We start from the raw sequence: 27,794 nt of genomic DNA, 5'->3' as shown, positions 1-27,794 counted from the left end.
ACCATCATCCAGAACAAGGTTGTCCACATGAGTTTTGATTGTCTCCAAGGGTAGAGTCTTTACAGCTTCTCTGTACAGCCTATTGTGGAGTTTGCTCTTCCTCACAGCTTGAAAGCAAACAAATAAAGTATTTTGTCATATGTTTATGTTGAATTTCCAAAATATTTATGTGCATGATTAAGGTCCCCCTCAGCCTTCCTTTATGCAGCTCTCTCAGCTTCTTCTTGAATGACAGGTGCCCTAGTCATCTTTGTGGCCTCTCCCTGAACTCTCTGTAGTAAGTCCATGTCTCTCTTGTCCTGGGGAACCCAGCTTTGGACACAGCACCCCAGATGTGTCTCACCAGGTCTGAGCAGAGGGGAAGGATCATCTCTTGACCTGCTGGCAATGCTTTGCTTAGTGCCCACGAACTGCCTTTGCTGCAGGGGTCCATTGATGGCTCAAGTGGATGTCCACCAGGATCCCCAGAGCCTTTTCTGCAGAGTCTTGTTCCAGCCAGTCAACCCCAGCATGTGCTGCTGCCTGGGGTTCTTCCTCCCCAGGGGCAGAACTTTGCATTTCCCTTTGCTGAACTTTTTTCCAGCCTGCTGAAGTCACTCTGGATGTCAGCAGAAGCCTCCTCCCAGTTTTGTATCATGTCAAACTTGCTGATGGTGTACTCTGTTCCACCATCCAGGTCATTAAAGAAGATGATGGAAGAGTATTGGACCCAGTATTCACCCCCAGGGCACACCACTAGTGACTAGCCTCTGGATGGACTTTGCTGCTGATCACAGCCCTACACACCTCGTCATCGTTATGTCTTTTATCTGAAGTCTGTTTGGATAGTATTAATCTTGTTGAACCCTTTTTTTTTCTCCACCTGTAATCTGAGTTTGTAAATATAATGTTATAAAGGCATTTTGACAGTCAGTGAAATATAGGTACCACCAAGTGATTCAGTGATTCATTTCTTCCTCAAATTAAGCTGTTTTGCTTTGAGGCTGTGTGCAGAATAAATGGTGAATGCTGTCCCAAGGGTTTATACTCTTCAGAGAAGTGGGAATGGAAAGAATTGACTTGTCCAGCCCCATCAGGGAGTCCTTCAGCTGAGCAAGCAGTGGAACCGCAGCCTCCTGCCTCCAGCTCTGATGTGTCGTGCATTTTCTCTTACTCATTAGAGAATTGATTGCAATGGATCTGTCTCTCTGCTTCCCAACTTGTTTCCCATGTAAAAAACTTTCTTTAAGTTTATAACTTCCTTCTTGGCACAGAGCACTTTTTCTGCCTGTTATAACAGGGTGTGAGTTTAGTTCTTGGCTACTTTAAAAGAACAAGCCACACTTAGATATAAAAGTGCTATGTTGCTGAAATATTAGCTTTGGCTTGCAAAATCCTGCCATATGATGTTACAAGCCCTAGAAAGAGGAGAAATTCGCCCTGACTCTGTCTTGTGTAGTTTGATCTAAAAGCCATGAGCTTTATTTTCACATTTGCTATTCTTAAAGTCTTGTAGGTTTTAGTTTTGTTTCAATTATTTGATATCTTTTGTGTTTGAACATAGTGCATGATCCTAAGTTGCTAGGTGCCAAAGGCTGCTTGTGCAAAGACATGACTGTCTTTTACCTCAGATATCTAACCACTCCTGGTTTTATTGTTCCCCTTGCTGGGCTGTGGAACAGACTTTCTTAATCTGGCCTGAATTCATTGTCTCTTCGAGGACACATGGAAGAAGTTATACTAATGCAGGCATTGGTAATGTTAGCCTGGGCTTTAGAAACATGACTTATGCGAATGGTGATGCCATTCAGGAGATACCATGCAGTGCTGTAGCTCTGAACTGCAGTACTAACACACAGTAAAATGGGGATTTCTGTTTTGAGTTACCTTGGCCTGATTTCCCTAATGTCCACATTATTATCTGGGCAGTGGCAAGAAATCATTAACTTGAAATTACTTTGTGGGGAGCAGCAAGGGGGACAGGTGTAGAGATGAACCTTGTAATACTGTGAGCAAACACACTCTGTCAGGCATCTGTGTCTTGTTTATTGTTGAGAAGTTACCTTTACATTACTTTTTCTATGTATATAAAAGTATGGTCGTGTGCATTAACCTTTACCTGGTAAATCCACCTAATTTCTGATTAAATGCATGTTTACATATAGGGGTGTGTATATGTTTTCTCTTTGCATCTTCTTCCACCCTCTCACATCTGTGTGTCTATATATATGCACATATATACCCACATAAGTGAAAACAAGGAAGTAGTAAGTGATGATGATGATAAACCAGATTTCCTTGAGAAGAAAATGGGACCTGTAGTAGCTAACTGTTAAGCAGGTTGTCCAAGACAAGGTTGGAAGTCTGATATAGGAATAGTTTGGGTATTTGGAGAATGTTAATGTGTCAGCACAGTTAGGCTGGATCTGTCTTGACCAGTTGTAATGTCACTTGCGTGTACCAGATTTTTCTTTCCTCACATCCATGTGGAAAGCCTGAAGACTGAACCATGCCTGTTTAAGTACTGCAGTGGATTCTTGTGCATTAAAACAAGGTCTGGCACGTGTGTGTTTCCCTTTCATGGCTCTTGTGTCAAAATGGTGCAGTACCTGCCAGTGAGCATTTCAAAATTCTACCTGCTGCTTTCCATGGCAACTGTGGTATAAGTTGCTCCCCCTGTGTTAAAGAATCACATTGGAGTTATTTAGAAGTCTGTGGTGTTATGCCTGAAACGGTACACTTTTAAAGCCTTAAGTACCCTAATAATCTTTCACTAATTAAATGTTGCACATGCTAATTAATCGATTGCTGCTGTGACAGCAGTCGTGTAAGGAAACACTACAGTGATGTATTAGTGATGTTTTTGAACATTTCCATGTTGGAATTGGCATAAAAACAAGGTTTCACCTAATGAAGCATAACATACTTCCTCAATTGATTACCTCCAAAATTCTTAACGCATTATTTTTCTTCTAACCCCAGAGCCTAGCTGTATGGGATGAGACTTGTTGAAAATTTGGATGTCATTGGTTCTGGTTAATGAACTTTTGGTCAGAACTTCATGTCTCTCATCACATGCCTCTTGCTGCCTGCTAGCATCCATGACCACTGAATACCTTCTTGTCTCCAATACTTTGCTGATGCCATCACCTGTCATATTGTCATTTACATAATATTATATATAGGGAGTGAAGTAGGCCAGTTTTCACATGCAGGAAGGGACTACCTCTATCAGAATTTGATTTGAACTGCTGTTCCTTGGTGCAGCCAATAGCTTCCAAAATGATTGTGTCATGACTGTTGAAAGGGAGGACTTAATACAAAAGCATAGGTTTTCATGAAATCTGAAAATATCATCTAATTGCTGTAATTTAGGAGCCTTTTGGGTAAATTCTTTCACAAGGTTTGAACTGTTGGTTTTACTCGTCCTCCAAAACTGAATTTTTTTCTTCAAGCTCCCTAGAAAATGTTAATCATTGTCATCTATTCCTGAGCCCACCTAAAATCCTTCATGTTGTTTCACAAGCTCAAAACTATCCTGAAGAGAATTGAGAGCAGCTCTTGGTAGCCAACACGCTACAATAAAATACAAGTGTAATGTGTACCTCTTATGGATCATATAATATTAAAAAATACAGTTGTTTGATGTACTCAGTTATGGCTCTCATTAGGCATCAGCTCTGTATGGATCCAAGGCTTTCACATATGTGACACAAATCTTTCACTTTATCTGTAGAAATCTTTGGGTGTAGGGGTTGGTTGTTCACCCTGCATGTTAAGAACTTTGTGTTAGAGTTTAGCTAGTCAAAGTTGTACTTTTTCCTCTCTCTTTTAAAGAGCTACCCAGTGATAAGTGATGTTGGATGTGTCTGTCAACTGACAATGGCTGGATCTGTAGCTCAAGAACTAAACCAGCAGGGAAGCCGTCATGTTATTAGCAAATTTGCAGACGACACCAAGTTGGGAGGGAGTGTCGACCTGCCGGAAGGCAGGAGGGCTCTGCAGAGGGATCTGGATAGACTGCAGAGATGGGCTGACTCCAATGGGATGAAGTTCAACAAGGCCAAGTGCCGGGTCCTGCACTTTGGCCACAACAACCCCCTGCAGCGCTACAGGCTGGGCACAGAGTGGCTGGAGAGCAGCCAGACAGAAAGGGACCTGGGGGTGCTGATCGACAGGAGGCTGAACATGAGCCAGCAGTGTGCCCAGGTGGCCAAGAAGGCCAATGGCATCCTGGCGTGTGTCAGGAACAGTGTGGCAGCAGGAGCAGGGAAGTGATCCTTCCCCTGTACTCAGCACTCGTAAGGTCACACCTGGAGTGCTGTGTTCAGTTCTGGGCCCCTCAGTTCAGGAAAGACACTGAGGTGCTGGAGCGGGTCCAGAGAAGAGCAACGAGGCTGGTGAAGGGACTTGAGCACAAGTCCTATGAGGAGAGGCTGAGGGAGCTGGGGTTGTTTAGTCTGGAGAAGAGGAGGCTCAGGGGTGACCTCTTCACTCTCTGCAACTACCTGAAAGGAGGTTGTAGCCAGGTGGGGGTCGGTCTCTTCTCCCAGGCAATCAGCAATAGGACAAGAGGGCACGGGCTTAAGCTCTGCCAGGGTAGGTTTAGGTTGGATATTAGAAAGAAGTTCTTTACAGAGACAGTGATCAAGCATTGGAATGGGCTGCCCAGAGAGGTGGTGGATTCACTGTCCCTGGAGGATTTTAAGACGAGGCTGGATGTGGCACTGAGTGCCATGGTCTAGTAATCACAGTGGGGTTGGATCACGGGTTGGACTTGATGATCTTGGAGGTCTCTTCCAACCCAGTTAATTCTATGATTCTTGGATCTGTCTGCAAGCTAAAGAAGGGCAAAGATTTCTATTGTGAAAAGGATTGCAAACAAGAGGGTTTGACTGACTTTGTCTGGAAGTCAATGCTTGAGAAAGCAGATGTCTGACTTCAAATCTCGTAGTGCAGACATGTTTTCTCGTCTGTCCATTGAGTAGGACTTTGCCTGGATTCTGACTTACACCTTGTGTGAATTAAAGTTATGTTGCTCATGGGTTGAAGACTTGGCTGAGAAGGTCATAGAGCGGAGATCCAAGTGAAGCTGCCCTTGGATGGAGCTTTCCTACAGTTTAATCATTGCTCTCTAAGCAGGTTGGATGGGATGTCTCAGTCTTCCTTTGTGTCATGGACAGTGACATGGCTACTGTTCAATGGAATGTGTTACACAGAGGTGTCAGGTGGAGTTCTAAGAGGTGTGCTGAAGTGTCCTTGTAGCATTGTGTTCATCTAGGTTTTAGACAAAGCTCATAATTGTTGGTGGGTCTGAGAGTGAAGTGTTATTCTTACTGAAAATAAAGAACTTAATGTGGCATTTTACAGCTGTTTGCTCCGTGAGTAACAGCGCCTGGGCTAGATATAAACTTTGTAAAACTGATGTGAGTTTTGGGGGTTGTGGGGGGTCCTCCTTTCTTCCTGAAAGGAGCAGTAAATGTTGACTGCTTTGAGCCTTCCCAGTGCACGGGGAGGTTTTTCTCTGCACAGTAGGCCCCCCGTGGAAGAAGCAGGAAGCCCAGTGCTGAAGACACAGTTTTTGTGGTTTTGGCTTTTTTTTTTTTTAACTTGGTGTGTTTGAAAGCTAGACAATTGTGTAATTTTGATTCAAAGGATGGGTTTATGGGGGCAGCTACCATGTGGTTCTTTCTTCACTGATTCTCTCTGCCAAGTGTTGAGCTGTGTTATCCCTACACGATGGGCTGATAGAGGTCACAGAAAACAAATAGTTTGTTTAACTTTCAACTGAAGAAACAGGCTGTAGCAATGATTTTTCTTTTAATGAATCCTGATTTGCTGTAAGGATAATTTAGGAAAATTGTTGTATGGGGGCTGTGTCTGCCTCGGTGTTCAGACCACGTTTTTTGAGCTTGAAACTTAAGTGTGAGAAAGTCTCGAAAACAGACCTGTTGATACACAATACCAAGCCATCAGAAAACTACTTGCTTCGTTGTATCTGGTAACAGAAGATGTGTGTTTTGACTTTAGGTAAGCTGTTGAGGATATCCCTCCTCTTCCCACTGCCCTTTGAATTGCAATGCAAGCAATGAATGGTACAAAATATCGAAACTCTGAAGCTTTACAAAGAAGAGAAATGGGGTTTTTTTCTGCATTTCAATGGGGAGTGAAGAATTTAAAAGCCCCCAAACCCCTTATGTGAATTTGTCATTTTTCTTCACTTATTGAAAAGTTTTTAACAAAATGAGACTGATTGACTTGTGATGTGTGCTGTATGACATCACTGATTTTGAAAATGCAGGGGTTGCTGAGTTGTTTCTATTTCAGTGTCTGTCCCTGTTCTGCTTTCAAAGTGTTGAATATGAAAATCTGTGTTACATTAAAAAGTAAAAGTGACTGTGTAATTCATTAATCTTTAAACATTTCCAAATTTTTCCAGATAATTGAATAACCTCTCTGAGTATTTATGTGATATAAAATTTCATAAAACTACATTAAACGGATTGACATTTATGTAGGAAAAGAGTTAGAGTTTCACCATCCATTTTTGTGTTACTGTGTGCTTAATTGCTTTGTAACTGGGAGAACTAAGGTGGCTACGTTATGTTTTGTAAAGAAAGAGCTTTTACATATTAATGTAGCCTCACTAGAGGAAATAAGCAAAAATCAATGGCCAATAAAGAAACTTAAGGAATCTTATGGAACTTCAAAAAACCTCATTTTGTAAAGGAGGTGCTTAGTTAGATATGAGGTTACAGTTGTTTTTTTGACCACGCTGATTCCTTTTCATGCCTTTAATCCTACTTTGCATTTGTCAGCTGGAATGATACTTATTGGACAAAATTGGTGTAAGTAAAGGCTTCAAGGTGCTGAAGTTCATTGGAATACACTCCTAATAGAAAACAGCTGATGCTTTCATTAGGCATGTGATGTTTATTAGGAAATGAGATAGCATCTTCCTGCTCTTTCACAAGGAAAGCAAGAAATAAGTTGCCCAGATGGCATTTTTAGTAGTACAATTTGCTGCTGTCATGACAGTATAGGCTGACTGAAACTTTTTTCGTCATGAAGATTTCAATCTCATATAAAATTTTTCTTCAGTCCATGTAAAAATAGTAGTGTAATATGCCAAATGGGTGTTTAGATAAGAATAATGTTTACCTGCTGTATAGGAGAAGATGGGAGGATTAAGTGGTGAGTGTTTGTAAGATACTGTGAAGATGGAGCTTTCTGGATAAATGCCAAGCAAGACACTCCAAATATGTGACACAAAGCCTTCAAAGTACATTGCCTTTTCTTCTGGCCATTGCTTCTTAAAAATCATTGCCAACAAAATAGTTGAATTACATTGCTTGATTTCAATTTCAGTGTCAAGATGCTAGTTTAAAATGGATTTCTGAATTAATGCTTTTTGAAAACTCAAGTGTTTTAATATTTCTGAAAGATAGTAATAGAATGCTTTTATCCTTTAGAATAATGGTGGCTACTTTAGAAGACAATTTTGCAAATTATCTTGGCAGTTCTGCCCATCTTATTTAGAATCTTCTTGAGGCTTGGATGTGTTGGTGTGTTTATTTAAAAACAGAACAAGTTTCCGTTATCTTGGATTGCGTAGAAAATTGTGTGGTCAGTGAGATTTATTTAGCTTGTCCAAAGACTTATCTGAATGTTTGCTCATGTGTTAATAAAATGATATAATAGCTTGATGGGTTTGATTGCCTCCTAATTCAGTGGTTATGTGCTTAGACCAGAGCCCCAAGCTGGCTGTCAGAAAACCTTGGGTGAGTGCCAGCACATGTGCAGGAAGTGGTGTGCTTCCATTTGCTACTTTCCCGTTGTCCTGTCACGCACATCCCTGAGCTCCCCATTCTCTTGCTCTGAAAACTTGTCCTCATCCTCCTTTATTCCCACCAGCCACAGAGCTGCCCTTTCCTACCTTGCCCTCTCTGGCAGGAGCTGCGTCCTTGTGCTGTTCCATGTCTTGGAGCCACCTCTGTAAAGCAACAAGGTGTGATGGGCAGCCACTGCCTGCCTTGGTGGCGTGTCCCGGGCTCCAGGACAGTTATTCCTGCCCCTACTGCCAAGGCTCTGGTCATCAGCTCTGGTGGGAGTCCCCACTGTGCTGGGGCAACTGCTGACTAAACTGGTAATAAATACCAGTCTGGAGATACATGCTTACACCCGGGCAAGTATCTCCAGACAGAAGCACTACAAATGTTATTTTTTATTCTTCTTATGCTCTGCTACTTTTCACTGTTCACCTTTTGATTGTGATATCTCCTCTGGGTGTCCTATACTTTTTTCTGTAGAGCACAATTAATATCACACAGTGCTGTCGTAAAACTAACATTGAGTTGTGATCAAGGTTGAAAATGAATGGGTTTACTGAGCATACATAATGAATTGTTACTTAAGAGTTTTTCCTCTTCTGTTTCTCCCCTTATTTCTCATAAAATGAAGGACCTTTTTGTTTCAGAAAAGCATTCAGGCACTAGCAAAGCCTCAGTTGCTGTAATGAGCGTTCACTCAAGATGGTTGTGCTTGCTCTTTCTAGAGCAGTAGTATTGGTGGCATAGATAAGGGTGATTGCTACAGATTTGCATTCAATTTATCTCATAGCCCATACAGAAAATGCAGATTTGTGAATGTGGAGTTTTTCCACCACAGTTACTAACTCATTAAAACACAACAGTCCCTTAAAAAAAAATTTAATATTTGGCCAAATATTTTCTCTCCTTTTTTTTTATCCTTGAATTTAGCAATTAAAATGGAGTTGAATTAAGTCTTTTGCCTTGCTTTTGTTTTTGTGGTCTTACAACTGACTATGACTCTTGGATTTTTGCCTATTTTTAGGTGATTTTTTTCCCCATCCAGCTACTTACAGGCCCTGCTCTGCTTAGCTTCCAAGTTTAGAGGAGATCAGGTGTTTTCAGCCCAGTATAGCAAAAGTGCATAAAATACAGTACTGTTTTGTAACCCTGACTTGATATTTCAGAGGAGGAAATTAATATTATTGAGGAAGGCAATATTTACTTTTAATTTTTTTTTCTCCCTGAATAGGAGAATTGTTGAGTTACTTAACTTGTGCATTTGTCTTGGGAGAAGTGTGTGTGTGAGGTGGTTGGATATAGATAAAAATCTGCAAGTATTTGTATGCATATGTGGCACATAGTTTAGCTTAAGAAATATATTTCAGCAGTATCTGAAAGCTTTTTCAGATAAAACATTGCCTGTGCTGGAATTAATTGTGAATTCTTATTTCTCTTTGCCCATCCTTTTTATTTGTGTTTTTTAACCAGAACAAGTTGTTTGTGGTATTACTTATATTTGTATCTTCACAATTGGAATTGTTATCAATAGATGAAGTTATTGTGATTCATAGTTTTTTAGACAATTAATTGAGATTGTGTGTGTGGAGGGGAACGAATTAATCTGTTGTCTCCATAATTCTCTGTGCTAAATTAAATTAAATAAATCAATTTTCCTTCTTTTCAAATGCATATGCTGGCTCCTTGAACTAGCATCTGCTAACTTGGGTTAGTCATTGAAGATACTGTCTGAAGCATACATGTGGTTTGGCAAAGTTAATATGTATAGAAAAACCCAAATTTTTTGTGCTGTGAAGTGTATAGCACTTGTTCAGTACGCATACTACCACATGGTAGCACTTCAAAAGAGACAAATTACTGCCTTAAAAATACTATCCACATTAGTAGTGGTGCTATAAAAGGGATATTTTTCAATATAGCTGTTTTTCAATATAGTTTGACCAGATTAACCAAAATTTGCCACGTTCATGTTGCCAGTTAAATGCAGAGAAGTGTTAGTGCAGAGGCTGGGTGCTGGCTCTTCTGATGGACTGAGTAAATTTTAGGCAGTTTTAGTTGGTCTGTCTTCTGGGTGCTCAACATTCTGCAAGGAAACAATATCCATCTTCAGTTTTGAGGAGGCTGTTGAGGGTGAGGGAGCAGTAAAGGTCCACCTTGTTCTTGAACCAGTGACTTGCCCTCGCGAAGGCACGTGCAACTTTTGCTGTTCAGGCACATAGTGAAAGGACAAATTCGTGCAGTGTGAGTCAAGACAAGCATTTAATTGTGAAATGCAGACTGAAGGCTACGCAGATATGGCACAGAGTTGGTTATTGCCTACTTCGTGCGGGGTCCACTGCAGTGAGCTGGGTGAGGAGCAGCGTAAAAACAGCCAGTCTGTGGTTCTTAATACTGGGTACAAAGTTGTTCCACTTTGGTGGGCCTTGGCTTTTTAGGAGGCATGTTGGTTGCTACTCTTAAAACCAGATTTCTTAGGGTGTATCAACTTAAAGTATGTTTTGGAAATTAAGGCCTTGAGCATCTGAGGTGTCATCAAATGTATTGCCTCCAGGCCACCTTTGATCAGGGTCTCACATGTCATAATGTTTACTGGCAGTCTGAATGTGCCTGTTCTGAAATGCATCTCCTCTGATGGTAATGGTAACTATTTTAAGACTAAATTTCAGCAACATGCACATGTGTATGTGACCCCATGAGAGGGAAATTCTAATGAATTGTTTGTAAAGGAACAGTTTTGCGATAAGTAAACGTGCATCATGTATCAGGTTGCTGCAAGAATGCTTGTTTTGGAAGTGTTTTAGGAATAAGCTCTTACTTCAAGAAGGATGCGAATTTGCCAGTTGTTGTAAAACTCCAGAGCCTTAGATTTGTTTGCATTTTAAAATAATCATATGGACCTTTTTTCAGTGCCTCAGCCAATTTGACCTATTCTTAAGTTGTGTTTTCAAGTATATGCAAGGATATTTTAAGGTATAGAAAACATGGCTGAATTGTCCCGGTGTTGAACGAGTCATCACGTCAGTGCTCACTTCTTGGCCTTGTATCTGATAGATGATATAATTTTCTTGGGTTTTGTTGGTAACATAGGGTATATATCTCCTACATGTTAAAGCTCAGACAAAGTTACTAATGTTGCCAGTACTTTTTAGAAAAGACAAATGTCTTTGTTATTTTAGTATTTTCTTTAATCTTTTACATTTATTAAAACAAATTGAGTTCAGGGGGAAAAACACCCACCAATCTACTGTAATAATGTTTACTGTCAAGGTTTTTCAGTCGAGGCGTTTTGGTAATACAAGTACAAGTCAGTCATATTCAAGCAAAATACCCATATTGTACAGTTTTGCACTTTTTCTGCTTTAAACAAATTGTAGTAACACTTTCTACTTCATTATTCCCCCCCCCCCATTTGTTTGCAAACTAACAAAATCACCCTTTTAGAGGGAAGAATGTGTGTTTTTTTTAATAATAGCAAAAGAGAATCTTCTGTTAAAAACATCCACCCCAGGAAGGTGCTCAGGAGATGTGTGATGGCTCAGGAGACAAAGATTGTGCATTCTCAATGCAAGCAGCACCACTGAGAAGTGCAAACACAACTGGGGGCTTTCCTCCTCATGAGGACACTCCTGAACAAATACTTTGCTTTAAGATGTAGGTACACTGTTTAAATGTGGGGGAAGAGGGGTAAGCATCCTAGTCTGGTTGTTCCCCTGCCCTTTTCTTTGTTTACCTCAGTTCTGGGCACTCTCAGACTAAGTGACACTTTTTAGTGGCAACTTTGCTGTGTGACTTGGGAAGGACTGTGACATGAAACAGTGAATTCATTAGAAAAAGTACATGACTGTCCCAAATCCTTGTGGATTGAGGACTGGGTAAAAGGACGAGTGAGCTCTTGTCCAGTCTGTGCTAAACTTCTAGGTTGAAAGATGATGTTCTGCAGATTGGGCACATGATGTAAAGAAACAGTGGTAAGGATATCAACAAAAGCAGCTTGGGGGCTGTTATCCATTTGTGCAAGTTGGCGACTTGTTGGAGCTATCTAGCTACCAATAGATGTTATAAAATATATATGTTTGGTTATAAGAGTTTCCATTTCTCCCTGGTGGCGACTGCATCATGTTTTAATTTCTGCAGTTGTTTTCCTAAGGCAAAGATGTTAGCTATTGATGCTTTATTGGTTCTTTGACATTTTTTCCACTATTGCCTTCATTATCATCTAACTGCTAACAGTCATGACAGGAGGAATTGCTGACTTGAAATCTGGATGGTTTTCATTGAGTCCTCTTTCTTCTGGACAGTATCTCTTACATCGTGCTCAGTTACATGTTGGTGGTTGTGCTCTGTTTAAGAAAAGAAGTTATCCTGGAACTTGGTTACCACTTACCTCTCAGATGAACACTTTTAAGAGCATGATATACCTTTATTCGACTCTGTAAAAGATCTGGAGGTTTTCTTAGGGTATTCCCCGCTCTTCAATATTGCACTTCTCAAGGGAAGAATTACCTGAATGTGTCAACCACATGATTTCATAGGAATCTGTATCTAAGTATCTTTTTCCCGTCATTACATGACCACCTCTACTTTGGCAATGTCCACAATTAAAAGAGGAATGCAATATGCAGTCTAGCTCAGCTATCTAAAAGTTCACATTTCATTTCATTCTTACAAAATCTTATATCTCTCTCAGCTGCTTCTGAAAATCCTTTCTAGTGTTTCCTCTCTATGGTGTCATTTGTCTAGAAAGGATCTAACCATATTTTCATTTTTTAACATGTTGTAGCAAGTCATGTGAAAAACAAGTCTTGCTTTCCACACAGATAATACCTTTGAAAAGCTTATTTTAACCAAAATAATTAATTCTAGCTACATTTAATAACTGGATCATATGCTTTGTCAATTAAAAATTGTGGTCAGACCAGAAGTCTTTTAGTTAGTTTTGGGGAGGTTTATGTTCTGAGGTCTGCCCCCCCCCAAAAATCCAGCAAAAACCTTTTAAGTTTAAGGACTGAGCTTCTTTGACAAGCTGTCTTAGCTTTGCTTTTGAGAGAAATGCTGAGATGCTGAAGCATCAGGGCCACTGGGTGAGAAGCTTCAGACTGGCCACTGTTTCTAGAAGTTGTGCAGTGAACTTTCTTTGACCTGGCAGGCGGAAGGTTTTCATTCTGACTTTGAAATAGCAGTTAGATCAGTTCTGCAGGCTCTCCTGAAGAGTTTGGTGGCATCTCTAGATGGGCCTTGCTTTAGAAGCAGGCACATGGTGCAGGCCTTTGCTTTGCTGGCTGAGTATTAGAGAATTTCAGATCGAGGCCTGGTTGGGTTTGCTGTAATAGTTTTTTGGATGTTGTATTATTGTGGTGCCCTGAATGAAACACTAATTGCAAGCCATTTCTATTAAGATACTATGAAGTAGAATGCAATCAGAAGTCTGCAAGGGTTTATATAAGTGTTTTTAAGTGTTACTTTAAAAATACAGTCAGTCAGATATGGCAGCTTAAGGAAAAGGGCCAGAGACTGCAGAATGCAGTTTGTGCTGTAAGGGTGGGTGATAAGTTGGAAAAATATTTGTCCAGTCTTTAAAAATGTCTCCTAGTATCTTTAATATGTTTGGATTTTTTTTTCCTTTTGAAAGAGTATGAAGTGGGGTCTGAAAATGTGGCACATTCTGCCCCTAATGAATTTGTGTTGCTTTTTCATAATGAATATCATGTTTTCATCTGCGTAAGGAGAAGCCTTAAAAAAATTAACAAAAATGAATGCATAAGGGGTGTGTGTTTTATCTTTGTAGTTTTTGCAGCTGCAGACAAAACTGAAGGATTGTGTGGTGGTGTTGCATTTGATTTCCTGTTGGTTGGCTCTGAGCATTGGTTCATCTAATAATCACACTGAAATCTGTTTCCTTAAATTTAACCAGCAGGCACTATGTCTGTCTGTTTAAAAGGTCTGATAAGTGATAAGGTATGTTTTTCTGCCCAGTGGGATTATGTTAAATATTCCTGCATAGAATTCTGTTCCATAAAGGTGATTTGTTTGAATGAAGCATTTAGTAGAAATAAAATTTATATGTTGATACAATGAAACATTACAGCCTGACAAAAAAGATGTTGTCAACTTTTTAAAGTAACTCACTGTATACAGATGTGTGTGTATTATATACAATAAAATGTACATACCTCTGTTCTTTGCATTTATATATATATAAAAAGAAGAAACAGTGTTGAAAACGAGAAGATAAATGCAGTCAAAACTATCTGACAGCTATAGCTGGTCCCCCAAACTCTTAACATAAATGTAGTTTTTTGTTGTGAAAAAGACACACATAGTTTATAATCTCTTTCTTATACTCATGAAATAATTCTTCTTTTGATACCACAAGTTACCTAGTTCCAGTCAGTATTGCAAAATTAAATCACAATATGTCTTTGTTACTAATTGATAAAATGTTACTGCTTAATGAAACCCAGTATCTTTTTTTTTTTATGAATGTGCAAGGTAATGCACACTGTAAATGACACGTAACAGTTTGTTGATCACTTTAGCAATTAAATGCAGCTGAAAAAAGTCTGCTTACTCAGGCTGGTCTTACTGTCATTCTCTGAGGAAGCTCTGGATTTTAATGAAGACAGTCCAGCGGTGACTAAACAAATCTGTGGGCAGCTGCAAAAATGAAAATAAAATAAAATACAATTTACTCATTTAATATCAAGCTTTCTCTCTAAATAGTACAAATTGTGTAAGTTTCCTTTTTAAACATACTTTTTATTTAATCTAGTTCAATACCAGATGGAAATGATGCGAAGCCTCCGCCACGTAAACATTGATCATCTTCACGTTGGCTGGTACCAGTCCACGTACTATGGCTCTTTTGTCACTCGTGCCCTCCTGGACTCCCAGTTCAGCTACCAGCACGCAATTGAGGAGTCTGTAGTTCTCATTTACGGTTAGTATGAGGTTTCCTTTATTATTCTTTTCCCCTCTTAATATTATTACTACTATTTTTGTATTCTGTCTTTTGCCTGTAAGAGTAGCCTGGCAGGCCTTTTCGAGTAAATACCAACCCTGTGTCTACGGCAGCCTCAGCAGCAGCTAAGTCTAGACAGGGTTTCCTTCTTTCTGTTTATTTTTCTTGCTATCAGAGCCCTGATGTGTACGTTTTGGAATGCTGGAGTAGCTGCTTCATTTTTATTCCTTCATCTCCCCTCCCTCATGGAAGGGGCTGGTGGAACCCGACCAGATGTCTAACAAACCCCGCTTGCTAGCGTGTCTGGCTCTGTACGTGACTGACCAATCATCGCACGAATTGCCAAGTTTTTTTTATACCTCTGACAGAAGCATACAAAACCTGGACTGTTTCTTAGCACAAAGATTTTTTTCTTTTCTGCCTATTTAATGGTGTTTCCTCAAGCTCTCCAGACCAGATGTTCTGTGCTGTATCAGAACCGTAGGCAATTTAACAGCTTTATAGCCTCCCCCTCCCCAAACACTCACAGTTTGCCATATCTGGCAGACTTGCATATAGTTTCCAGCTGAGAAGTAAATGTAACGTCCTGAGTATCTGTCAGAAAAAATACTAATGAATACGATCAATCTTATGAGCTGCCCCAAAATTGTTTCAGTATGTTAACAATTGGATTACAGTAAAGAACAAGTTGTTAAAGTATACTTATATTGGCTGGAAACATTGCATCATCAGACCTTGATGAATTTTCCACTTGTTTCAGTCTATTTTGGTTTTCATTTTATCACCGATTGCTAAAAGTTTTACTGTGTTAAGTTTCAGACAACATGAATGTTAACACAGCTTTTATTCTCACGTTGGCATGCTTCAGCCGTTATCATGCTGCAAGTGTTAAGCTTCTTTGTCCAAGGAATGTAACAGTTTGTTTAGAAAATTTCCCCTAAATTCAGCTGAGTATGTCAAGGCAAAACGAATCTTTTTATATACCAGTTACATTGTCATGCACGAAACAGCATGGCAACTTGATCTGAATTAGCTTATTGCTACTCTAAAATGACATTTTTCTGTATAATATGTAGTTTACTGAATATTTTAATTTACTGCATAATAACTGGAAGGAAAAATCTTTATTTAAATGAGGTCACTGCTACGTAAGTTCTGTGGACAATTCACATGAAAGAAAAGAAAATGTGAATTGGATCTTTAAAGTCTAAATAATGAGAGTAAAATGGGTCTAGATCCCCCCCATGTTCTCCAACTTAAGTTTACTAATTCACTTCACTGTATTTCGTTGGATGTGTTTTACATTGCAGTACAATAGGATTGCCTCTGCTGTAGTGTCTTTTCTGTGTTCATTGTCTTAATTTTTGTTAATAGGACTACTGAGTTATTTTCCTCCTGTTTATGTCACTCAGATATTTAAAAATAAAAAAGGCAGTCTGGGTTTGTTAATGTTCCTGATATTATGTTTCCTCCACTTTTAATGAACAGATCCCATTAAGACTGCCCAAGGGTCTTTGTCACTGAAGGCCTATAGGCTGACTCCCAAACTGATGGAAGTTTGCAAAGAAAAAGACTTCTCCCCAGAAGCGTAAGTAACTTCAAAGACTGCTTTCTCAGAGGGTTTGCTCAATTTGGGGTGCAGAATAGTACATGCAATAATGAAACACTGTATTTTAAAATCTCGTGTAACAGTATGCGCTGGGAAAAATGGATCTGTATTGGTAGTGATGGATGAGCACTGATATAGGGGGCTGAGAGGGCGTGAAAGTCTGTCTTTAGGCATCAGGGTAAGTGGTGGAACTTGAACTGATTTTGGGGCTAGTCAATTGATGTGTTGGAAGGACCATGGAGAAGATAGTTGTATCTGGGAACAGAGCCAAAAACAGGCAAAAAGAAATGGAGGAAGGGAAATAGGTGGTCCATCTTAAACATCTTTTTTTTTTTTTTTTTTCCCCAGAAGGAAAATAGAACAGGTATTCCAGAATAGCTGTTGCTGTGTATTTATTCCAAATTACCTCCATGTGGACACAATCTTCTGGAGCAAAGTAGGATAATTACTCAGTTTCAAAAGATGAGCCGCTTTTTACAGATGTAGGCCTTAGCTGGCATCCTTTTCCTCCAACAGCTTGGTGTTCAACAGCAAAAGCACAAACATTTGTTAAAATAACTTCATTGAGGAAAAACATAATCATTTTGTTGCTTGGTGTCTAAACGTGTCCATGATAAACAAACAAATCTGTGATTAGTAAAAAAAAAAAAAAAAAAAAAAAAAAAAAAAAAAAAAAAAAAAAAAAAAAAAAAAAAAAAAAAAAAAGGGGGGGGCAAAATCCAAAACATTTTATTCCAAAATCCAGTATGAATACAGGGGAGTTAAGGCTGTATTTCCTTAGAAACTTGTAGATCGTGCTTTTATTTCCAGATTTTATGAAAGGTATTACTGTCTGCTTTATTATAAAACAAAGGCAATAGTTTTTTATGTGCATATTGTAAAAAAAATACACACTGGAAGTTTGTATTTACTATCACCATAGAATTTAATTATTCCAAAACATAGGCTATTTTGTGAATCTAATTTTTTGGTCAGTAAAAATTTTAATTATTCAGCTATTGAAGAAATTGTGTTTCATTGTAGTAGTTAAGATTTTAAATATGTTTTAGTGTCACGTGGTAACTAACTGTTCACTTTTATTTAAAAAACCCTGATGGCAGGGAAATCAGTAAAATATTTTGGAAGGGGCAGAGTTAATCCTGTCAGTACAGTCTGTTGCTGGAGGCTTTTTTCATGTAGGTAATGTATTAACAAGCAAGGCAGCTGCTTGACTTGTGAGAGTTTTTCCTAGAGCAGCTTTTCCTAGTCTTCGTAAGCGTGAGGTTTTGCCGTGCAAATGCGCTCTTACCAAAACTTCACTCATGTTAGATTGTGGAACTGTGACAATCAAGAGTTTTTACAAAATTGCCAATTGTTGGAGCAGCAACTCAACGAAGAGAATAAGAGAGGTACTGGTTATATTAGTAAATATTCTTTAACTTTTTCTCACAGCTTGAAAAAAGCAAATATTGCATATGAAAACATGTTTGAAGAAGTGCCCATTGTAATTAAGAATTCATACTTGATCAATGTGATGCTGTGGGAACTGGAAAAGAAATCTGGAGTAGCCGATAGACATGAATTGCTCAGTCTGGCTAGCAGGTAAGTACTTGTTACAGTAATGGATGTACTTTTATTCGCTTTCCCAAACCACAGTTGAACACCTTGGGTGAAATCCCAGTCTCATTACAGTCCATGCAAGCTTTGCCTTGACTTTTAATGGGGTTAACACTTTACCATTCATGTTCTTTTGCTGAAGGAAAATTGCATGGTGAAACTGCAGCGTTAGATTCAAGGACTAAATTCAGGCTGTAATCCACATATGTCTGCACTGCTTGTGGTGTGGATTTCTTCAAAAAAATGTGGGCACTCAGAAAATTTAGGCAAATAGATCTGTATATAAAAGCTAGTTGTTAAATATTCCTTAAGTAATTATATGAATTATTTTAATAAAAAAGAAATTGCAGTTGTTTTACTTTGGCAGTAGGATCAATTTGAAAATAAAATAAAATAATAAAGGCTCTGAGAAACTGACAAAAATGCTCAGACCGATTGTCATGACAGCCAGCATTCATAATTTCAGAAATTGTTTGAGTTTCTAAAATGATCTTCTCATAATTTTAAGAGTAACATTTTGTTCTTGTAGCACTTTGCCCTGAAAATACACTTTTGATTACAAAGTGGGCATGACTTCTAGCACTATGATCAAAAATTTGGTGGTGCTTAAATCTTACACAACACAGTACAGTTAATTGGATTATTGTTGGGCTGCCCAAAACAACCAGATACACAAAATGATGCAGTATCTTGTTGTATGTAGAAACTGGGGTTTTAGGGTATAACACTTTACTTTTACATCAAGTTGTTGTCTGCCAAGTTTCTTATCCTAGTGGCCTCTTTCTCCTTTTTTCTGATGCCTGCCCTCTCTCCCCCCATATAGGATTGAAGTTAATGATCCATATTTTTTGTGGAAATTTTCCACTCTCGCTACTTGAACTTATGTGGAGGTATTGAGGGGTCTGATAGCTTTTAGAGAAAGTTATCAAGAGAAAACAGGTATAGGGTTGAACTCAGCTGGGGAATTTACAAATGTCACAAGTGATACTTAGTCAGTAATTCTGTCCAGTAAAGTTGTGACTTTGCACATTGGAATTAATGGAGTGAAGAATTTTTGCCGAGATGTTCAGTCTGTTTGACTCCACAGGCTTTTTGTCAGGCTCTTTCTTTCCTCGGTCAAAGATCACAAACCTTACCCGATCTGAGGATAGGGTGGACACTGGATGTAGGAGATGACAGTGATTTGATTCCTTGTGAGCTCTATCACTTTACTGTGAAAAAGAGGACCATGCTGAGGACACAGCAGTTTTCCAGGTGGCCTGACAGTCCTTGGTTGTTTCTATGGGTTTGCTCCTGTATAAAGGGCTGGGACTACCCAGCACCATGGATCCTGGCAATGGCTGTTGGTCACACAATACAGTTCTGGAAATGGAAAGTAATTTGAACAGATCACGAACCACACCTGAAGTTTTTCATCAGCTTTACATCTCACGTAGTAACTGTTTGGTACCAGTGCCCTGGCTCAAGATCAAAGATAAGAACTGTACAAATTGTTTTCTGTTCTGGAGTGATGGTGTTAAAAGCCTGGTGCAAGACAGGCTTTTGTGTTGGTCCCCATATCAGTAAAGGCGACGAGAAGTGAACAAAAGAAACATGACCCCAAAATTAAAAACAGGCTTTCCTGGCTCACCTGGTCTGTTTGAGGAACTTTAGGTACTTAGTTTGGTTTGAAGGAGAGAAGGTTTTGGAAATTACCCCAGTAGGTTGTTTGGAGGTTTTTGTGTGTGTCCTTTTTAAAATATTTGCTAGTTGCTTTTAGGGAGTCTTTCTTCTGTGCCTTTTGCAACTGGACTTGTCTATCTCGCATTGGCCTTTTTAGCCATCAGCGCGCTTGTAGCAGGCGTGGGTAGAGCCCTTCCCAAATCTTCGTTCACAAAGCCCAGCCATGCATGCAGAGCTGCTTTTAGTTACCATGCAGGTTACGTTCAGTGATATCTTACGTTGCTATAACTCAGCAGCTGGCAAATTAAAATATTTTAGTGCTTGTTTATTCAAGATAGAGTGACTTGTACTGCTTGCTGAAATATTTAACTAGTTTTTGCTTGAATTCAGCTGTGAAGGTTACTCTGTCGAATATATTGCCTGAACTAGGGAAGTTCAAACCCCTGTATTCTGGATTTTTTTTTTTTCATTTTTCCATATTTTTTTTCCAATTTCCATATTTTTGTCTTTCAGGAGCTGTGGCTAAAACATTTCAGATAGCAACTTTTAATTTTGGTGCCTGTCTTCTTTGCAGTTTGTCTTTGTCAGTTTGAACTTTGTCAGTTCTTTGTCTTAACTTTGCAGTTGTTGCTGTCATTGACAGTAACTTCAAGGCTTGGCCTTGTTTTTTCGGTTTTTTTCTTCATTTGTTTTGTTTGGGGGTTTTTTGTTGTCATTTTTTTTCCTTGGAGTTTGGGGTTGGTGGGGTTTTTTTGATGGTTTGGGGGATTTTTTTTCTTGGTTCTTTATGAGCATCCCAGAACCTTTTGTAATCTTCTGAAGCAGTAGTTTTGGCAATAAAATTATTTACCCATAATTCCTCTCCTCTGGAGAGTTTGCTTCATCACATGTTCAGCCACCCACCTTGTCTGAGTTTGAAGCTCTACCTATTTGAGGTACTTTACCTGCACCTTTTGAAATACATTTATGATCGTATATAGTGGTTTACTTTTTTTGGGACAAAAATTTGTGTTTCTTTTGTGAAATCTGAATTGACTCTAACATTCCAGGCAAAGAAGTTGAAGGCAGACTAGCACAAGGCTAGCAAGTAGTAGCAAGTAAAGGCCTTTTCATTTGCTCAAACTGTTACCCTCCTGCTACCCTTAAGGACCAAAATGTCTTGAAGACCTTGGAGCACTGCCAGTCTTTTGATAGAAACTCAAAAATTAAAGTCCCGTCAGATAATGTTCCAGATCTTCAGAGAAATAATTACAACCAACTTTCTCATTCTCATCCATCTCTTCCTTATTCTATTGATGATCTAGTTTAAATTAAAAAAAGCTTTTTTGTGGTCTAGCTTCATAATAGGGTTGTTCTATAATATCTCAATTTGTCTCAAGCAATTTTTCTAATAGTGTGCGTCAGTAGAAGCAAACATGTGCTGAACATTTACTGCACTAACATCTACTTGGCAGATATATTTTTCAAACATTAGATGCAGTATTTTTGCAAAAGTGACAATAAGGAGGGTTACATTGGCTTTTGAAAACAATATTAACCTTTATACGTTGTACTGATTATTCGAAAACCTCAATGTGCTTAGCAGATTATTAAGATAATTATGGAACTCTCTAATTTGCAGAGGGGGAACCTGACACAGAGAGGGTAAATGTGTTGCCCAAAGGCACACATCAAAGTCAGGGTAGAAAACAGAATGGAGCTCAAGACTCCTGACTTACATATCTCATTCAGGCAAAATCCTCTTAAATAGCACAGGTTGAACTCAGGCTGAAATGCTGAGATGTAAACAGGTTCTGCTAAGTGGTGGTAATGTTCTTAAGAATGTTCTTTTTTAATCAAAAAGATGTGCTTTGCCCAGCAGTACCTTTCTAATCCACCCAAAGCTGTTCCCATCAGGAGGAAAAACTCTGTACAAGGTGGCACCTTTCCCAAAAAGCAGTGACTTGGAGAGGGGCCTCAGTAGAGCTGATGGAAAGTGGAAAAAATGAGCAACAGATAGAGCATTTTCTTACGCTTCCTCTTGCTGCTCCTTGTTCTTGTCTTCTTTAGCCATGGTTCAAGCAAAATAAAATCAAATAAGGGAGGGGGTCTAAAAATGGCAATTGTAGGCAAGTTAAGGGGGGCATCTTTTTTGGACATCTCCAGCTTCAGAATTGTTATACTCAAAATTTGGTGCCTTGGTTACAGCATCATGACTCAGATGTTGGAGGGAGCTGAGACACTCAGGCTCCTGGGCAAGTGTGGGTGCGTGGGCTTCTCCAAAAGTGTGAGCTGAGGCTTGTGAGCTGTGTGTGGAAACAGCTAAAACTAATGAGCAGGACATGGGCAGCTGAGAATGATGTGAATTGCTGCTGCTCTTTGAAGTTTGGGTGTCTCACTTGAGGCTTCATTTTGGGTGTTTCAGACCTTTAGCAAGTGTGACTGGAGTCCTTTTCTGATTAAAGATGCTGAAGTAAATGTGGGCTTCATGTGTATTCCCATTATGAATCCTACAGAAGTGGAGCCAGTTTGAGGTTCCAGTCCCAGCTGCTTGCCTCGTTCCTCCCCCCTACCCCCATTTCATCTCTACACCCCTCCCACCCTCAAAGATTTTTATTCACTCATCTGTTTCAGAATATGGCTGTACAAATAGCTTTGTGGAATAGTCTGATGGAAAAGGCAAACTCCCACTCTTCTCTTCCAGCCCTTCCCTCAGCCTCCCTAAACCAAAAAAAAAGAACCCCCAACAGGGGGTGGTTTTGCATTTACAGTAGACTATTTCACTAAAAGAGTTTGAAGTGTGCCCACGCAAACAGCTGAATCCATACAGCTGAGAGTGCTGTAATCTTTGGGCAAAGAGGGAGAGGCAGGAAGATGCTGATGCTGGAACCTCTTAAGCTGACTTTGCTGGCAACTGTAAACTGCACCTTTGCTCTCCTTAAAATATATCTGCAAAGGGAGGCTCTGGTGCTACGAGCACTCCCTCAGGAAGAAGAAGGCTTGCATTCGTGTCTCTTAGCCAGACCTGCTGATGTCTTTGTGGTAGTGAGTGATCTGTGAGTTCAGTTCATGTACAGTTGTTGCTTTCTCTTTCTATGGCTTCTGGACCACAACAGTGCCAGATGCAAGGCACACTACTGGGAAGAAAAAGACAGAAAAGACCAGGGCCATGAGTGTTACCCGCAGATTATGCTACTCCACAGCTTTCTACTTCTCACCCTCGGAATTAATTGACCCTTGTATTTGATAATTGTTAAACAAGGAATCAGAAGTAATCTCTGTGTCAGGGACCTGATTTCATATCTGTCCTTTTGGTTGAAGGATTATACCCCATCAAGTATAAGGCTGTTCCAGCGAAAATGCACAGCACAAGAAATTGCTTCGCAGGCTATACTTTCTGGTCTGTTTTATGTTCTAAACAGGCTTTGACAGTTTCCCTTTGACAGTTTGTACGTATTTGTCCTTTTTGGGCATTTTTGATTATGCCATCTAAGCTACGCAGATAAGCCTCAAATGATAAACTTCTGGAAGTTCTACAGGTCACTCCCTACAGGTGCATGATCCTGGTAACAGTTCTGGTGGAATGCTCTTGCATTAGATGTGTAAGAATCCACATGACAGATTTTTTTCCCTGATTTTTGTTCTGTTTCTCCCTCTTTTATCTATATTTCTTCCCCAAAGTGTGGACTTTGTGATGCTTAATATGAAAGCAGTTCTGCAGTTTTCTTTCAGGAGGATTCAATGATATCAGTGTGGTGGTCTCCAGGTGCTGTCTTAGGGTGGATCTGTCTTCTAGTTCAGCTTAAGAGTGTGCTCAGATCATCACTGCTGGGTGATCTGAGACCTGACTTGTTTCAGATGAAACTAAACTGAAAAGAGGCATTACGAGGATAATTACTGTGCTTCAGCCACTTCCAGATCACTGGACCGTGTCAGAAGTAGTGATAAGAGCCCCCCGAGACACATGTACCATGGCCATTGGTTTCTCAGCACCAGCTGTTTTTGCTTTATAGATCTGCTCCTGTTGGTCTACACTACTCACTAATTTAAATGTAAACTCAATTTAATCGACTCCTTTGCTGAGTCTGCTTACACTGCATCCACTGAAATTGCAGTTTCTTTATTACTGATGCCCCCAGAACAACAACAAAGCCAAGTGCTGAGCTCCACATTGTCTACATTTGACTATCACAGAATCCTGTAGGGAAGCGAGTCTTGATGAGGATGTGAGCAGCATTTACTGGCACCCCTTTTTAAAATACATATATCTTAATTTTTTTTAGTTACACTGATGCATAGAGGTACCTAGCAGTGTGATCTTTGAGATCTGCTGCAAGGTAAGGAGGTGCTTAAAGGACCCTTTGGGCTAATTAAGTGTATGGTGAGTGTTATGGGCTGGAGCCATGTGATCTAACTTTCTGAATACCACCAGAATAAACTTCAGCTGAGTAAAACTTGGGTAAACATTGTATATATATACATTTTTACAAATTACTTCCTATTGGTCTTTTTTTTTAAGAAATGGAGCAAAAAAGGGTATCAACCACATGAGAGCTGAGGAAAAAGCTGGTCTTGTATTTGCAGCATACTTATCACTTCATGTCTCAGTTCACATCTGTTTAAGTTATCTGTTTTTAGCTTTTTGTTTCCCTGGCAATGAGAGCAAACACTGTATTACTGCAACTTCTAACAATAACTCTCTGTTTCTGTATTCTGCTGTACTAAGCTGCTCCCAACAAGATTCATATAAAACATATTCTTTGTAACCAGCTATATTTCACATAGACTCTATCTGTAAAATAATTATGTATTTCTGATGTGCAAATACCCCCCAAGGCCTTTAGTGTGTACCTACACAGGCATTTCTGATAATAGCCAGTTCTAACACAAACTCTGTGTAATATAAACGCTGTAAAAAACTGGAAACACTCACGCCTCTAGCCATGGCAGCATTCCACAGTTCTAAATACCATGTTCTTGAAATGTTCAACCAAAAAAACCCCAAGAAGTTTAAAAATAATTATTATAGTGGCGCCTTTCTTGCTGCTGTGTAACTGAAATCCTCCTCACCATCTGCCCCTGTGCGCAACTGAGATCTAACTCTGGCTTGTAAATAAATTGTGGTCTGAAGTTACTGATGCAGCCCTTTGTTCAGTTAGCAGGCAGTGAGTGAAACAGCTGTCCTAGCACTGAGATAAGGGTGTATCCAGCTCTGTTCTCAGCAGGTATCCTACTGCCTCACTACCTTAACAGCTTCTGTCTCCAGCTCCAAGTTCTATGGATTTGGGCAATAATTTACCCTTAAAAAGGGATGTGTGTAATACTACATGTGTGATTCCCTTTAGCTTCGTGCCTTTGTCTTCCAGTTAGAGTTTCTCCAGTCCGTAGGCTGTAGGATGGAAGGAATGCATTGTGAAAGGCAGAAGGAATCTCAGATAACATGGAGAAACAGTGACTGAAGGATATGATTCTGACATTGAAGTCCACCACACTTTTTTATTGGAAAGAAACTCTCATGAATTGTAGTGAGGAAGAGAAGGATGGTGTTTAGTTTCTTGAGTTGTTGGCCTTCAGCCAAGTACTGCTGGGTAAGGCTTAGATCAGAGCCAACAAGTAGCTTCTGATCAAAGGGATCAATAGAGAGCAGCAAGTCTCCTTCTTTGCTGGTCTACCCTGTAAACACAATTTAGGATGAATACTGTCTCCATGGGCACCAACCTAAAAACTTCCAAAACTTTGACTTGGAAGCTATACCTTAAGTTGAACATTCCTGCAAAATACTGAATCCATTGCTAAAAATGGTAACAATAAAAGTTGTTTAACAGACTGCATTTGTCTGGCCAAGGCAGTAGATCGCATAACTGGAACTGGACGCGCCCAGCCTTGCTGCTTCCATGTTGGTATGGAATGCGGAGCTGGCTGGGCTGGACACAACACTCCCTCTCAACAGCTAAGATCAAGCAATGTCTGCTGAACTTCCAGGCATGGTTTGATATACTAGTTAATGAGATGCCATTCTCAAGAAGTTCTCCGCAGGGATAGTTAAAAATCTGTGAAAAACCTTGTAAGTAGTAAATCGAAACCGAACTCTTTGAACACATCTCCTGGAATATTGTTTGGGTTGCATGTCGCAAAAACATAATTTTTTTTTTTTTTTTTAATGTATGACCTGCATCTGCAATAACTTTAAATTCATGCAAGGCGTTGTTTTTTCATTATTGAGAGGTTCCTGGAAAGACCGAAAGACTTAAAGATGGTATTTGCAAGGAGGCAATGATGCTAGAGGAGATGCCATATAAAGTATCATCAGATAAGTATATGAACAAAGATGAGGAACTAAAAGATTTGCAAACAGTGCCATTAGTGCAAAAATGATGGTAAATGACAAAATGACTTTTAAATTTTAATTTTTTTTCTTTATGGTAAATCTAATCTTTCATGAATATTTCTTGTATTTCAGTAATCACCTTGGGAAGAGTCTGCAGCTACTGATGGACAGAGTGGATGAGATGAGCCAAGACATTGTTAAATACAATACGTACCTGAGGAACGTAAGCAAACAGCAGCAGCAGAAACATCAGGTTGGTAACATGGAAAAACCTGAATGAGAGCATTTTTTTCCCCGCAAGATACGGTTTGGGTAGTGTTATCCAAGACAGATGAATTGGGATCTAAGCAAGATAAAATCCTTACAAAAACATACCTGTTAAGTCATGTGGTGGGTTGACCCTGACTGGGTGCCAAATGTCCTGAAAGGCCACTTTATTTCCTACCTCCTCAGCTGGGCAGGGAAGAAAAAAATATAAGGAAACTCTCATAAGTCAATATGAGGACAGGGAGCGATCATTTAGCCGTTACTATCACGGGCAAAACGGGCTCAATTTGGGGAAATGACTTTAATTTATTACCAGTCAAATCAGAGTAGTGTGATGAGAAATAAACCCAAATATTAAAACGCCTTCCCCCCACCCCTTTCCTTCTTCCCAGGCTCAGCTTCACTCCCAGTTTTTTCTCCTTTTTCCCCTCAGCAGCACAAGGGCTTGGGCATGGGGGCTGCAGTCAGTTGATCACACACTGTCTCTGCCACTTCTTCCTCCTCAGGGGTGGGACTCCTCATGCTCCTCCTCTGCTCTGTGGGCTGGGCTGCAGGGGCACAGCTGCCTCACCATGGTCCTCACCTCGGGCTGCAGGGGAGTCTCAGCTCTGGTGCCTGGAGCACCTCCCCTTCCTTCCTCACTGACCTTGGTGCCTGTAGGGCTGTTTCTCTCACACACTCTCATCGTCCCCTCTCAGCTGCCATTATGCAGGGCTTTATTTCCCCCCTTCTTAAATGTTTTATCTCAGAGGTGCTGTCGCTGTCATTGCTGGGCTCAGCCTTGGCCAGTGGCAGGTCTGTCTCAGAACGAGCTGGTTTTGGCTCTGTTGGACGCAGTGGGAGCTTCTGGCAGCCTTTCACAGAATCCCTCCCTGCATCTCTCCTGCTACCAAACCTTGCCGCACAAACCCTATACAAAAGATTTATAAAATGTGCTAGAATTCACTTCTAGTGACATATGGTATGGATTTGGCTCTCTTTGCAGTTTTACATGTGTATTAATGATTTATGATAAACCAAAATAATTTATAAATGCACCATGGACACAGGGATCAGACATTCAGTAAATGAAAGAGATGAAATTACAAGCTTTGTTCCAAAACAAATTGTGTTTTAGTCCATCACACATAGTGATGTATCTAGAAATAAAAAAATGTAATCCAGTGGGCTGTGAAGACAGCAGCCTGATTGGAAAGAACATTTTAGTTATGTTTTGTATCAGTAGATAATGATACTGATTGGGTGATGCTGACTTTTAATTTCTGGTGCCAAAGGGCCTCTTTAAAATCCAAAACAGTCTGATTAGAGAATCTTGAGTATGGAGAACAGCTCTAGGTGGCCCTGCTTCAGCAGAGGGATTGGACAAGGTGACCTCCAGAGGTCCCTTCCAACTTAGCTGTGCTATGATTTGGAGATATTATTACTTTCTTTGCTCTTGCTGCCTTTGATAAAGCAATACTGTGTCTAACTATAGAAGAATGGTGGTAAATTGGTAAAAAGCACTAAGGGAATGATTTAAGGGCCTGGAGAGCAGAGCTGGTGAACCCAATTCACATCACATGATAAGTTAACAAACTACTTGCTTAC

General features: G+C 39.8%; 1 protein-coding gene across 1 annotated transcript in view; it reads left to right on the top strand.

The window, feature by feature from the left end:
- The window catches only part of EIF3H (eukaryotic translation initiation factor 3 subunit H), an 88,889-nt gene that overhangs the window by 56,962 nt on the left and 4,133 nt on the right, over positions 1 to 27,794 (top strand). Inside the window, exons 3-6 of the mRNA XM_027903471.1 lie at positions 14,578 to 14,745; positions 16,255 to 16,354; positions 17,807 to 17,956; positions 26,073 to 26,193. Of these exons, the coding sequence (XP_027759272.1) occupies positions 14,578 to 14,745; positions 16,255 to 16,354; positions 17,807 to 17,956; positions 26,073 to 26,193 (539 nt within the window). The remainder of the gene's footprint in view (positions 1 to 14,577; positions 14,746 to 16,254; positions 16,355 to 17,806; positions 17,957 to 26,072; positions 26,194 to 27,794) is intronic.

The sequence above is a fragment of the Empidonax traillii genome, unplaced genomic scaffold (assembly GCF_003031625.1).
Source record: "Empidonax traillii isolate 1590-97213 ecotype Southwest subspecies unplaced genomic scaffold, ASM303162v1 scaffold965:size224047, whole genome shotgun sequence".
In the NCBI taxonomy this organism is placed as follows: Eukaryota; Metazoa; Chordata; class Aves; order Passeriformes; family Tyrannidae; genus Empidonax; species Empidonax traillii.
Note: the sequence above shows the minus strand (reverse complement) of the source record. Positions and strands in the feature narration are given on the sequence as shown.